The sequence below is a fragment of the Oncorhynchus nerka genome, linkage group LG15 (assembly GCF_034236695.1).
Source record: "Oncorhynchus nerka isolate Pitt River linkage group LG15, Oner_Uvic_2.0, whole genome shotgun sequence".
Taxonomy (NCBI): Eukaryota; Metazoa; Chordata; class Actinopteri; order Salmoniformes; family Salmonidae; genus Oncorhynchus; species Oncorhynchus nerka.
In genome coordinates, this window is record NC_088410.1 from 77,130,179 (window position 1) to 77,145,525 (window position 15,347).

Genomic DNA, 15,347 nt, shown 5'->3' on the forward strand with positions numbered 1-15,347 from the left:
GTTAGATAGGTTATATTAGCATAGCAAAAGAAATTGAGAAAAGTGGCTCATACCAAAACTTTAAAACATCTTCACCGCTCAATTTTTTGTTGAGAAGGCACTGAAGGTAATTTCAATCGATTTTAAAGTCCTTCAATTACAGACACACTGGCAACAATTCTGGGAGGGAAATTGATTTTTCAGCCTGTCTGTGAGCCAAGGCCAAACGTTAAGACCTGAACAACAACCATGGAGACAAACAGATTATCAAAAGTTTTAGAGCCTTTCTCCCCAACATTTTGATTCAGACTCCTAGCTGCTTTTTGCCGTAAACCCTGTCTGAGTATATTATATATGATGGTTTGATTTAGAAGCTGAATAACTAAAGGTGCAGGTGAAGGAAAAATAGGAGATTTTCTTACCTTACAGTGTGGTATTGTTGTAATGTGACAATAGCCATAGGAATTCAAGGACACTGTCCTGCTTTGAGGGCCTTGTGGGTAGTAAGGTAGAGCTTGCTGCGGAAAATGCTCAATAACAACATCCAACCCCCACCTCCCACACATACACTGTCCTTCTAGCCTCCTATCATCTGTCCACTGCCTTGGCAGCCAAACAAGCCATCTGAAACAGGTTTATATTGGACAACCAATGTCCCTGAAAGGCAAAGTACAATACCTGTATGCAATTTACAATGCTATGTGTTTTGTATGATCTTATGTATTAGTAGTTCTTGCCAACATATGACTCAATGAATAACCACTACTTCCTGCAAGGCCGACTTGACCTTACGGTTTTCATGAGCGCTAGCTCTCAGCTTAGAGTTAAACACAAAAGGCAGCTTCATAAAGTGGCAATTACTGTTTTGACATCAATTCTGACAGATATATAAAAACAAATGCAAAGCTTTCCGAAAGCAAAATGTAGAAATACAAGCATGAATAAAGGGAGGAATGCAATCCTGGTATAATAATGCAGTTTAATGAAAGAATAAGCAAACATGGAGATCTCTTTCTAAGCAGTATGTCTGTGGTGTTAGCCTGCTCTCTGTCTCAGAAGGTATTAAACAAGTTAAGAGCTGGGGGTAAATGATCTAATCCATTGGATGACCTCCACTGGTTCTCTCCTCATTCATATTTATATGACAGCGCTGCACTAATTTTGGAGAGTAAATCAGTGCACACATTTTCCTCTGACCTCTACCTCGCTGCTGAATTAAACAATGTCAACGCCAATGCCCACTTTAACAAGCCTTAAATTCCACAGTCCAATCCATCAGCCGGGGTATTTCTGACACACCGTAGGAAGAGCATGAAATAAGGCAATTATTGAACCATCCAGCCCATTTACACGGATACTGTAGCCGTGGAAAGCTGGGGAAGAAGTTTGACTTGTTCAGAAGATGGCACTGCAATGGGAAAGCCAAACAAGGTGATAACTACCCTCTTATGACTAATAGCAACTTAGCTATTGTGCTGTAGGTCTCTCTACTGCAGGTTTAAGGCTTGTCGTTCTGAATCTTTTTCACTACCTGTGCTTTTGACCAACCTCCCAGAAATGTGGTTGACCTTTCAAAAGCAGCCCAGTCTGACTACCAAGAGCTAATGATTTCATTCAGATAATTCTAGAGCAGTTCATGTTCTATCTGCATTTTTGTTAAACTGTAGTTATATTGACATAGCCTTGTTCTGTTCAATGTTCTCTACCTATATAGTACTCTAAATACCCCCAATTCATGTTAAGTTCAAAACAATACAAGATTACATTTTGCAGACACCATTCAAACCAATGAGGGTTCGGAATTTTAAAGACAATTATCTCAGAATCCTCTTTTTACAGATATAACCTTATAGTCCCAAGCTCTCAAATTGCCAGTGAGTCTTTTCAGATAATTTTCTCTCACACACAGAAGGCTGAATGAGCTGTGACTGGACCTTGTAGTCTCGTAAAATGAGTGTGTGTATGTGAGAGAGAGAGAGTGAGTGTGAGAGTGTATGCAAAAGGCTTGTAGGTCATTTTATTCAATGATTCTGTGTGTGAGAGAAACTGTCTTTGGTCATGTTGGGTCTACAGTACATGCGTGTATGACTCACTGAGGTGGCAGTTGATCTGCTGGGTGTGGGTGTCCTCAGATCTTGTGACAGATAATCCATCAGAGTCAGTCTGTCTGACAGGGATGGATTTCATCTCTCTCTCTCTCTTTACAGCTCACTCTACTCCGGCCCATGAAGGACAGTCACTCCTCTCCCCTGCCCCTCTTTGGACACACATGGAGATTCATTAGAAGAGACAATGTGTGTACTGAGAGCCTTAACAGCTTTTGGATTTGAGGTGTAGCCACTCAGGTTCAGTATTCAACCACTTACATTCTTGAGGTTTGACCCAAAAATAGGTTTATATAAGACAGCTGCCTTCAGAAAGGCATACCTTTGACTTATTCCACATTTTGTGTGTACAGCCTGAATTCAAATGGATTAAATATATTTTTCTCACCCATCTACACAACCCATAATGATAAAGTGAAAACATGTTTGTAGAAATGTTTGCATATTTCTTGAAAATTAAATAAAGAAATAACTAATTTACATAAGTATTCACACCCGAGTCAATACTTTGGAGAAGCACCTTTGCAGCGATTACAGCTGAGAGTCTTTCTGGGTAAGTCTCTAAGAGCTTTCCACACCTGGATTGTGCAACATTTGCCCATTATTATTTTCAAAATTCTTCAAACTCTGTCAAATTGGTTCCTGATCATTGCTAGACAATAATTTTCAGTAGATTTGAGTCAAAACTGTAACTCTGCCACATTCACTGTCTTCTTGGTAAGCAACTTGTGTAGATTTGGCCTTGTGTTTTAGGGTATTGTCCTGCTGAAAGGTGAATTAATCTTCCAGTGTCTGGTGGAAAGCAGACTGAACCAGGTTTTCCTCTAGGATTCTGCCTGTGCTTAGCTCCAGTCCATTTATTTTGTATCCTGGAAAAACTCCCCAGTCTTTAACTATTACAAGCATACCCATAACATGATGCAGCCACCATTATGCTTGAACATAATATTTTGTATTCAGGACAAAAAGTTAATTGCCTTGCACATTTTTTGGTATTTCTTTAGTGCCTTGTTGCTAACAGGATGCATGTTTTGGAATATTTGTATTATCTACAGGCTTCCTTTTTTTCACTGTCAAGTAGGTTTGTATAGTAGAGTAACTACAATGTTGTTGATCCATCCTCAGTTTTCTCCCATCATAGCCATTAAACTCCGTAACCGTTTTAAAGTCACCATCGGCCTCATGGTGAAATCCCTGAGTGGCTTCCTTCCTCTCTGGCAACTGAGTTAGGAAGTACGCCTGTATCTTTGTAGTGACTGGGTGTATTGATACACCATCCAAAGTGCAATTAATAGCTTCCCCATGTTCAAAGGGATATTCAATATATTTTTTTTACCCATCTACCAATAGGTTCCCTTCTTTGCAAGGCATTGGTCAATCTCCCTGGTCTTTGAAGTTGAATCTGTTGAAATGCACTCCTCAAGCATTGTATCATTGCATGTGTGGGGTACAGCAGAGATGAGGTAGCCATTCAAAAATCATGTTGAACATTATTGCACACAGAGTCCATGAAACCTCTGATGAGTTGAGCAAATGTGTACTTAACTTATTTAGGCTTGCCATGAAGGGGTTGACTACTTATTGACTCAAAACATTTAAGTTTTTAATTTTTAATTAATTTGTAAACATTTGTAAAAACATAATTCCACTTTGACATTATGGTGTATTGTGTGTAGGCCAATGAACAAACATCTAAATTGAATCCATTTTAAATGCAGGTTGTAACAAAATGTGGAAAAAGTCAAGGGATGTGAATACTTTCTAAAGGTCCGGTACAAAACTAAAACCAGATTGGGGATGAGTCAAGGGATGTGAATACTTTCTAAAGGCCCGGTACAAAACTAGAACCAGATTAGGGATGAGTCAAGGGATGTGAATACTTTCTAAAGGCCCGGTACAAAACTAGAACCAGATTAGGGATGAGTCAAGGGATGTGAATACTTTCTAAAGGCCCGGTACAAAACTAGAACCAGATTAGGGATGTGAATACTTTCTAAAGGACCGGTACAAAACTAAAACCAGATTAGGGATGAGTCAAGGGATGTGAATACTTTCTAAAGGCCCGGTACAAAACTAAAACCAGATTAGGGATGAGTCAAGGGATGTGAATACTTTCTAAAGGCCCGGTACAAAACTAAAACCAGATTAGGGATGAGTCAAAGGATGTGAATACTTTCTAAAGGCCCGGTACAAAACTAGAACCAGATTAGGGATGAGTCAAGGGATGTGAATACTTTCTAAAGGCCCGGGTACAAAACTAGAACCAGATTAGGGATGAGTCAAGGGATGTGAATACTTTCTAAAGGCCCGGTACAAAACTAGAACCAGATTAGGGATGAGAATACTTTCTAAAGGCCCGGTACAAAACTAAAACCAGATTAGGGATGAGTCAAGGGATGTGAATACTTTCTAAAGGCCCGGTACAAAACTAGAACCAGATTAGGGATGAGTCAAGGGATGTGAATACTTTCTAAAGGCCCGGTACAAAACTAGAACCAGATTAGGGATGAGTCAAGGGATGTGAATACTTTCTAAAGGCCCGGTACAAAACTAAAACCAGATTAGGGATGAGTCAAGGGATGTGAATACTTTCTAAAGGCCCGGTACAAAACTAGAACCAGATTAGGGATGAGTCAAGGGATGTGAATACTTTCTAAAGGCCCGGTACAAAACTAGAACCAGATTAGGGATGAGTCAAGGGATGTGAATACTCTCTAAAGGCCCGGTACAAAACTAGAACCAGATTAGGGATGAGTCAAGGGATGTGAATACTTTCTAAAGGCCCGGTACAAAACTAGAACCAGATTAGGGATGAGTCAAGGGATGTGAATACTTTCTAAAGGCCCGGTACAAAAACTAGAACCAGATTAGGGATGAGTCAAGGGATGTGAATACTTTCTAAAGGCCCGGTACAAAACTAGAACCAGATTAGGGATGAGTCAAGGGATGTGAATACTTTCTAAAGGCCCGGTACAAAAACTAGAACCAGCTTAGGGATGAGTCAAGGGATGTGAATACTTTCTAAAGGCCCGGTACAAAACTAAAACCAGATTAGGGATGAGTCAAGGGATGTGAATACTTTCTAAAGGCCCGGTACAAAACTAGAACCAGATTAGGGATGAGTCAAGGGATGTGAATACCTTCTAAAGGCCTGGTACAAAACTAAAACCAGATTAGGGATGAGTCAAGGGATGTGAATACTTTCTAAAGGCCCGGTACAAAACTAGAACCAGATTAGGGATGAGTCAAGGGATGTGAATACTTTCTAAAGGCCCGGTACAAAACTAAAACCAGATTAGGGATGAGTCAAGGGATGTGAATACTTTCTAAAGGCCCGGTACAAAACTAAAACCAGATTAGGGATGAGTCAAGGGATGTGAATACTTTCTAAAGGCCCGGTACAAAACTAAAACCAGATTAGGGATGAGTCAAAGGATGTGAATACTTTCTAAAGGCCCGGTACAAAACTAGAACCAGATTAGGGATGAGTCAAGGGATGTGAATACTTTCTAAAGGCCCGGGTACAAAACTAGAACCAGATTAGGGATGAGTCAAGGGATGTGAATACTTTCTAAAGGCCCGGTACAAAACTAAAACCAGATTAGGGATGAGTCAAGGGATGTGAATACTTTCTAAAGGCCCGGTACAAAACTAGAACCAGATTAGCACAAACAGCATCAAATAAATCAACAGACAATTCTTAGTCACCTTTATTAAGCTCTCCAATTATTCATACTGTACAGTTGACCTAATCTCAACTGAATGACATACATTCATGCTTATAAAAATCATTTAAACTATCTCTACCGCATTATTCATATGACGGACAGTGTGTTGGCTGCTTGGCTTCACAAACCAGTTTACCCTCATCAGGTAGGCACAGATGATTTATCAAAGTTACATACTGCTATATAGATCAAAGTAGTAGACCTACTTTAATATCATACATGGAATTACAAAGTTAACAGGGCAACAACATTTGACATTTCATACGAGTTGTTTCAAACATACTGTAATACTCATGTGAGGTTGAGGTTTCACATACTAAGGACCTCTGATTAAGGCATCAATAAACTGGATTTTAACAAAGGCAAAACAGTGAGGTCACCTACTACAACGCATAAACAATTACACAAAATCATAATCCATTAAATGCTGCTCTCTAATACTCCAGGCGGGTCAAGTGAGCTACACACTACTATTCATTCCTGAATACCGGGATATGTTTATGAATGATTTCACAGTGGCATCTGAAAATGCAGTCTGGAACATGTCATTTACTTTGAAAAATCCTTGTCTTTCCTTTTGTATTACTATGGTTTAATAAAACAATAACACCAATGTTATACAATATTATTCTTGCTTTTTTGAAAAGGTAATCATATAGCTAGAGAAATAGATTTAAGTTTCTCAGCTCATCAAAATGGAATGCACAATTAAAGAGTCACCCACATAAAAATACCAAGAAATCTCAGAAATATAGTATAAACCTAACCAAATACCAAGAAATCTCAGAAATATAGTATAAACCTAACCAAATACCAACAAATCTCAGAAATATAGTATAAACCTAACCAAATACCAACAAATCTCAGAAATACAGTATAAACTTTATGGTCAGAAAATAGATGAAAGCTATATGATAAATCAACCTGATATATTGCAGTTACGGTAATCATCATAACACAGGAGGTTGAAACGTAGCGATGCGCTGAATATTTAGTCTCTTTTTTGTTTTTAACTAGGCAAGTCGGTTAAGAATAAATTCTTATTTACAATGACGGCCTACCCCGGCCAAACCTGGACGATGCTGGGCCAATTGTGCGCCGCCCTATGGGACTCCCATTCACGACCGGATGTGATACAGCCTGGATTCAAACCAGGGACTGTAGTGACGCCTCTTGCACTGGGATTTGAAGGATTGGTGTACATGCCCTGTGCAGTGGAACAGGAGCCAGCATGGTTGGTTTTGGGTGGAGTTAGGAGGGACTAGGGTGCTCAGAACAGAGAGGGGAAAGGACTGGTCAGTATTATGGAAGGCTGAGGCTCTCTACTTCCTGGTAATGGCGGCCACAGCTTTCTTGGCAGCGTCATCCAGGTCATTGGCGGCTACGATGGGCAGTCCACTCTCTGACAGGATCCTCTTGGCCTCCTGCACATTTGTCCCTATAACACACACACACACACACACACACACACACACACACACACACACACACACACACACACACTCATGTTAGTGAATGGTCTATGATGTAGAAGGAGAGAGTTGTATGCTGCATCTCACACCGCTACACCCACTGACTAAAAAGACACAGAACACAGGAGAACTTAACCCAATGACAGGTGCACCAAGAGATGGAGAAATGGATGACTGGCATACTTCCATTGGTGAAATAGAACAGATGTGTCTGTGAAGGAGTGAGAAAGCCAGTGGTCTTGAAAAGGGCAGAGGGAATGTACTGCGTTCCATTGGCTGCAGTGGAGGTCAGAGGAGAGGCAGGCAGGCAGCTGGCGGGGTCTCTGCTGATCTGATCATGCCCCAGTGGAGCTCTAGCCATGCAGAGACACCCTGAGACACTACAGCTCTGAGGCCTACACTGGCTCCCTCAAAGCACAGCCCTAACCATGAGAGCAATGATGGAGAGAGAGGGGGGGCAGAAAAAGAGAGATATGGGGGAGAGGTTGAGCTAGATCGAGAAAGAGATAGGAAAAAATAATGAGATAGTGAGAGCTTACGCACAAACTTGTCTCTGCTCTCCCTTAGAGAAAAGGCCAACCCACAGAAACAACAGAGCCCAGATGTCTATGTGCTGTTCACTGATTCACTGATTTCACAGGTGAGAATGGTACTGCAGGGAGGAGGGAATTTACATAACGCAGGTGTTCCACATCACTATGATGTGTGTGTGTGTGTGTGTGTGTGTGTGTGTGCGCGTCGGCGCGGCTCTCCTGACTGGTGTGTAATTAAGATTGCATGATATGTGAAATCTCAGGAGCCTGGATGTTCTAATCAATAGCAGTTTCATGAGGAATTATATTACCGCCGCCACTTAACTCCTAATATTTCAGCGCTTTTGTCCGGTGAGATAATAACTCATTCTAAACACATTTTTTGAGTTCTGCACAAAGCAATCAATTGTGTAATCTAATTAGAGGAAGGGAAGGCATTGGGCAGACACACAGCAGATAGGGGATCCAAAGTCTTCGAAACGAACAGCATCTTCTCTGTCCTCTGCTAAATCTATATGGAAAAGGGCACTGCTTTCACTCAGAGGCTCAATAAACTGAAATAAATTTCATTTGGATTGACAAATCACAGAGATCATATTCCTGTAGAGGTCGTGGAGAGGTTATCAGCTAATAAACAAATCCAATCTGAGACAAGAAACACTCCTATTCATCTTTATATGGCCTTCACTCTGCTGCTATACAAATATATTTTTACAGAAAAGATTATAGACAAATATTGTATAAGGAAAATACTTAGTTCCTAGCTCTGTCGGGAATCCTGGAACTGAAACACCTAGATCTAACACCAACAGACTTTCTAAGAATTTCACCACACATAGGGTTCAACAAACACAGAGTGTGTGTGAGTGCCTCTGCATGTGTGATTGTGGAGGGTGTGTGGAGAGAGCTTGTGTCAGTGAGCAGAGTGCAGTTCCAGAATGAGCGGCAGGGAGCAGTGTCTGTCTGTCTACAGCAGCAGCCCAGCATACTGATACTGTACGGGAGGTGTAGTTTCACCTACAGCCACTAGGTGCTGCCAGAGACCTCACAGTCAGGTCTAAAGAAAACATCAGCAGAGGCCTGTCCCTTCAAGAGACACTTTATACTATACTACTAGGAGGAAGGACATTCACAATGGTGCTGATATATATATATACACACACACACACACACACACACACACACACACACACACACACACACACACACACACACACACACACACACACACACAGAATAGAATGGTGAACATATGTATCATACAGAATAGAATGGATTTCTACTATGTGGAATAAAGAACTATGTTCTCTCTATGCAACACATAACTGCAGTGTACTGAATGAACATACATGGTCAATACATCCTCCCTTATACAATACAAGGAGTGTGTGATAATGACTAGCCCTGTCCAGTACCTTCAGCTGGGATCTCTGGGGTGGGAGCTTGCCTCCTGTTGTAGTAGAGGGATCTAAACAGTGGCACTGAGACAGAGCCGGAGCTACACGGGCTCCAGAAGCACCATGAGCCCCGACAGCCCTGCCTGAGTTTATAGCAGATTCTGATCATTGTAAATTAAGCTGTAGCAGGGGCCTATTGTACCTTGGAGGACTGTCCTGCTGAGGCAACTACACTGCCACAGCCTGGGACCTGAAGGAGGGAACACCTCCCCTGCTCTCCTTCTCTCATTTTACACTTCTAACTACTCAGACTATAATTCCTTCCCCAAGTGTACATGTTAGAGTGTCTAAGAGTGTGTGAGAGAGAGAGAGAGAAAGTGAGAGAAGGGAGTGAGAGTTTATGTATGCGTCTGTGGTAATGGGCATGTGACAGGCGTGTCTGTTGTGGCGTGTGTGTGTGTGGTCCGCGGCTGGACAGTGATGGCCCGACCAAAGTATCTGATGGCTTTATTAAGGCTGTAATGATACTGTCAGTGATGTGTGTGTGTGTGGTCTGAAGCTAGTCAGCAGTAGATTAAGCTAGAATGATACTGTCAGCACGACCTCTCTCTAGAACCACTAGTCCATTCTAATTACATTGGAAAACGTCTATATCCCCCACATTCTCCTTTATTAAGGAGAGTGCCTGGCCTCGACAGCCAGCCAGCGGAATGGCCTGAAGGGAATATAGTCCCTTTTTCACAAGGCCGTGTGGCGCGTTTAAGGGACTTTTATCCACACACACACACACACACACACACACGCACACACGCAGACTCATGCACACACACACACACACACACACACACACACACACACACTCATGCATACACAAAGACACATGCCACACATGCACATTCGCACACACACTGTGGCCAGAGTCTCTGAGAGGGGACAGTAGTTCCTCATTTAGATTTAGCGTGCATGTGTGTGTGTTAACATCAGGCATGACTATCTGCATTGGAGAGCCTGACAACCAGGCAGTGTCCATCAATAAACGAAAGTCCAATGAATGAAAGCCAGCCCATTAATAAAACATCAACCACTGGCATAAAATTCTCAACTCCACATCTTGTGGCACTCTGTCGTCACAGCCAACCACCATGTGGCCAAAGGATGCAGAAAAAAGGCTTTCCAATTAAAAGTGGCAGAGTTAATCCTGGCTGATCCTTTTGAAGAGCAGCCTGCCATTATGGGGTCTGTGGTCAGCGCAGCTAGCTAGGCTGATTGATTCTGACCAATCCCGCTCTATGATGCCCCAGCCGTAATGACCACAGCTAAATCAAGGATTAAACGCCACGAGGACTCTGATTCAACCCAATGGTCACCATGAACTTCTGAGCCAATCCCCAATTTGAGAGCCAGAGGCAATTTGTGACATGTTTGTGAAAAGTGAAACCGCTAATTAAGGTTTTTGTGTGTGTCTTCCATGAAAAGATATTGGCAGAGTCAACACAAACACGTGTGTGTGATCAAAGCAGTATCGATCACACTAAACATGCTGCCACCACTATTCAGGGAAGTCAATCCCAGCTATGGATTTGAACACAATCATTTGCCTCTTTCAGCCCTGTGTCCAACAACAGGGAGTGTTTATCTGAGTTTTATTTGCCACCAATGCTCCTTATAGGACACATCACTGCACTCTATACTCCTCTGTAAACTGGTCATCTCTGTAGACCCGACGCAAGACCCACTAGTTGTTTCTTATTTATAAAACCCTCTTAGGCCTCACTCCCTCCTATCTGAGATACCTACTGCAGCCCTCATTCTCCACATACAACACCCGCTCTGCCAGTTACAGTCTACTAAAGATCCCCAAAGCACACACATCCCTGGGTCGCTCGTCTTTTCAGTTCGCTGCAGCTAGCGACTGCAACGTTATGTGTTGCTACCATGCTGTGTTTCATGTGTTGCTGTCATGCTATGTTGTCGTCTTAGGTCTCTCTTTATGTAGTGTTGTCTCTCTTGTCATGTGTGTTTTGTCATATATTTTAATTTAAAATGTTTGTTTTTAAACCCAGCCCCCATCCCCGCAGGAGTGCCTTTTGGTAGGCCCTCATTGTAAATAAGAATTTGTTAAATAAAGATATATATATATATATATATATTACAGGTCGACCGATTAATCAGAAAGGCCGATTAATTAGGGCATTTTTGGGCGCGAATTTAAATGTAAAAAAAATATATATATATTTTTTTATACCTTTATTTAACTAGGCAAGTCAGTTAAGAACACATTATTTTCAATGACGGCCTAGGAACGGTGGGTTAACTGCCTCGTTCAGGGGCAGAACAACAGATTTTCACTTTGTCAGCTCAGGGGATACAATCTTGCAACCTTACAGTTAACTAGTCCAACCCATTATGACCTGCCTCTCTCTCGTTGCACTCCACAAGGAGACTGCCTGTTACGCGAATGCAGTAAGCCAAGGTAAGTTGCTAGCTAGCATTAAACTTATCTTATAAAAAACAATAAATCATAATCACTAGTTAACTAGCTGATATTACTAGATATTGTCTAGCGTGTCCTGCGTTGCATATAATCTGACTGAGCATACAAGCATACAAGTATCTAAGCATATGACTGAGCGGTGGTAGGCAGAAGCAGGCTCGTAAACATTCATTCAAACAGCGCTTTCTTTGCGTTTTGCCAGCAGCTCTTTGTTGTGTGTCAAGCATTGCGCTGTTTATGACTTCAAGCCTATCAACTCCCGAGATGAGGCTGGTGTAACCGAAGTGAAATGGTTAGCTAGTTAGCGCGCGGTAATAGCGTTTCAAAGGTCACTCGCTCTGAGCCTTCTAGTAGTTGTTCCCCTTGCTCTGCATGGGTAACGCTGCTTCGATGGTGGCTGATGTCGTTGTGTTGCTGGTTCGAGACCCAGGAGGTGCAAGGAGAGGGACGGAAGCTATACTGTTACACTGGCAATACTAAAGTACCTATAAGAACATCCAATAGTCAAAGGTTAATGAAATACAAATGCTATAGAGGGAAATAGTCCTATAATTCCTATAATAACGACAACCTAAAACTTCTTACCTGGGAATATTGAAGACTCATGTTAAAAGGAATCACCAGATTTCATATGTTCTCATGTTCTGAGCAAGGAACTGAAACGTTAGCTTTCTTACATAGCACATATTGCACTTTTACTTTCTTCTCCAACACTTTGTTTTTGCATTATTTAAACCAAATTGAACATGTTTCATTATTTACTTGAGGCTAAATTGATTTTATTGATGTAATTTCACTGGCTGTCGAGGTGGGACGCTAGCGTCTGGGAGTGTAAAGACTAGTCAAACTGATGGTAGGTAGGGGTGTAGCTGTGGGCCAGGGGTGTAAAGACTAGTCAAACTGATGGTAGGTAGGGGTGTAGAGCTGTGGGCCGGGAGTGTAAAGACTAGTCAAACTGATGGTAGGTAGGGGTGTAGAGCTGTGGGCCAGGGGTGTAAAGACTAGTCAAACTGATGGTAGGTAGGGGTGTAAAGCTGTGGTCCAGGGGTGTAAAGACTAGTCAAACTGATGGTAGGTAGGGGTGTAGAGCTGTGGGCCAGGGGTGTAAAGACTAGTCAAACTGATGGTAGGTAGGGGTGTAGAGCTGTGGGCCGGGAGTGTAAAGACTAGTCAAACTGATGGTAGGTAGGGGTGTAGAGCTGTGGGCCGGGAGTGTAAAGACTAGTCAAACTGATGGTAGATAGGGGTGTAGAGCTGTGGGTGTAGCACCACCTGTACAGTACCCACCTTCCAGCCTGACAACCAGGGGAACTTTGAGCTCCAGCTCACGGCAAGCCTTGGTGATGCCGTTGGCAATGATGGCACAGTTGACGATGCCCCCGAAGATGTTCACCAGGATGGCCTCCACCTGTGGCCCGGAGGACAGGAGGGTTATTATAGTCCTAGGAAATGTTCAAACTTATAACGGATTTTCCTATGCTGTACACCTACAATTCGTCTTACACATATTGATGTCTTCATATCTGAAAATGTTTACAGTAAAGTGATAGAGGGAGAGAAAAGACTGAAACAGTAAACCTGCGGCAGACTGCGATGTCTGGCCAGGCAGGGTAATTACTCAGGGCAGACTGTGCGATGTCTGGCCAGGCAGGGTAATTACACTAACAAAACACAACAGTATTACTCAGGGCAGACTGTGTGATGTCTGGCCAGGCAGGGTAATTACACTAACAAAACACAACAGTAATTACTCAGGGCAGACTGTGCTATGTCTGGCCAGGCAGGGTAATTACACTAACAAAACACAACAGTAATTACTCAGGGCAGACTGTGTAATGTCTGGCCAGGCAGGGTAATTACACTAACAAAACACAACAGTAATTACTCAGGGCAGACTGTGCTATGTCTGGCCAGGCAGGGTAATTACACTAACAAAACACAACAGTAATTACTCAGGGCAGACTGTGTGATGTCTGGCCAGGCAGGGTAATTACACTAACAAAACACAACAGTAATTACTCAGGGCAGACTGTGCGATGTCTGGCCAGGCAGGGTAATTACACTAACAAAACACAACAGTAATTACTCAGGGCAGACTGTGTAATGTCTGGCCAGGCAGGGTAATTACACTAACAAAACACAACAGTAATTACTCAGGGCAGACGGTGTGATGTCTGGCCAGGCAGGGTAATTACTCAGGGCAGACTGTATGATGTCTGACCAGGCAGGGTAATTACACTAACAAAACACAACAGTAATTACTCAGGGCAGACGGTGTGATGTCTGGCCAGGCAGGGTAATTACTCAGGCCAGACTGTATGATGTCTGACCAGGCAGGGTAATCACACTAACAAAACACAACAGTAATTACTCAGGGCAGTTGTGTGAAAAGTTGAGTGTGAGCAGAGGATTAATCATGCATGTTTGTTTATCATCTCTAATCTGTAAGAGCCACTGTGTGTGTGAATGGTGTGTGTGTGTGTGTGCGTGTGTGAGTTAATGATGTTTACACACTCTTCTTGGGCCAAATCCAATCTCTTTGGGTCACATTCTTGAGATCTGCATATGTAACTAAAAAAAGCCAGTGTATAGACTGAACATTGGAATACAACATATTGGTTCAAGAATTGTATTGCCATTTGATGAGTGTGCTTTTCCTGGATTCAAGTCAGACAACATTCTATATGTTCGCCATTGAATATGTCCTCTTTGAGGTCACACTACATGGTGTGTGTTTGTGTGTGTTCGTCAGACAGCCATATTAATGTGGAGCAGCTGTCAATCTCCAAGGAGAAGCAGTCCTCAGGTGGAGGTGTTGTTCATCACTGTCATCTGTGACTGATACCACACTATTAGAGCCAGTACCATAACCAATAACACAGGGACAGCCATGCCAAAGACACACACATGCACTACACACGCACAGACAAAATTGCTTCTCCACAGAACATTCTGTCTATAGTGAGTGAGAGGTGGTGTGAGAGAGAGTCTCATTGGTCCAAACTTGCATAAAACAATTTCGCTGTCTGCCTTACAACCTGCTACTGTAGGTGAGATCTGAAGCAGGGCCTGAATGTTCCTTTCTAAAGGTAGATGTCATCTCCACAGCCTGGAGGTGTGAGTGTGTGTTCCCCTTGGCCCTAGGTAGCTCTCGCCCCAGGCACAGACAGCAGATTGGTCTAATCCTGACACTGCCTCTGCCCAGTTACAGCATTACAATCAGACAAAATCACAGAGAGGTAGAGAGAGCAAGAGGAGAAAGAGCACGAGAGGAGAGTGAGAAGAGTACGTGAGAGGAGAGAGAGCGAGAGCAGAGTGAGAAGAGTACGTGAGAGGAGAGAGAGCACGATAGCGAGAGGAGAGATAGCGCACGATAGCAAGAGAGAGAGCAAGAGAAAGTGCGCAATAGCAAGAGAGACCGTGATAACAAGAGAAAAGAGAGCATGATAGCAAGAGGAGAGAGAGCGCGAAAGAAAGAGAGAGAGCGCGAAAGCAAGAGGAGAGGGAGAGCGTGATAGCAAGAGGAGAGAGAGAGCGCGATAGCAAGAGGAGAGAGAGCAAGATGAGAGAGAGCGCAAGAGGAGAGAGCGGCAAGAGGTGAGAGAGCGCGAGAGGAGAGCGCAAGAAGAGAGCGCGATA

General features: G+C 42.8%; 1 protein-coding gene across 1 annotated transcript in view; it reads right to left on the minus strand.

Moving 5' to 3' along the window:
- Positions 1-5,779: 5,779 nt before the first annotated feature.
- Positions 5,780-15,347, minus strand: part of suclg2 (succinate-CoA ligase GDP-forming subunit beta) — a 130,872-nt gene continuing 121,304 nt past the window's right edge. Inside the window, exons 10-11 of the mRNA XM_065001906.1 lie at positions 12,996-13,116; positions 5,780-7,250 (exon numbers count right to left, since the gene is read on the minus strand). Of these exons, the coding sequence (XP_064857978.1) occupies positions 7,135-7,250; positions 12,996-13,116 (237 nt within the window). The 3' untranslated portion in view covers positions 5,780-7,134. The remainder of the gene's footprint in view (positions 7,251-12,995; positions 13,117-15,347) is intronic.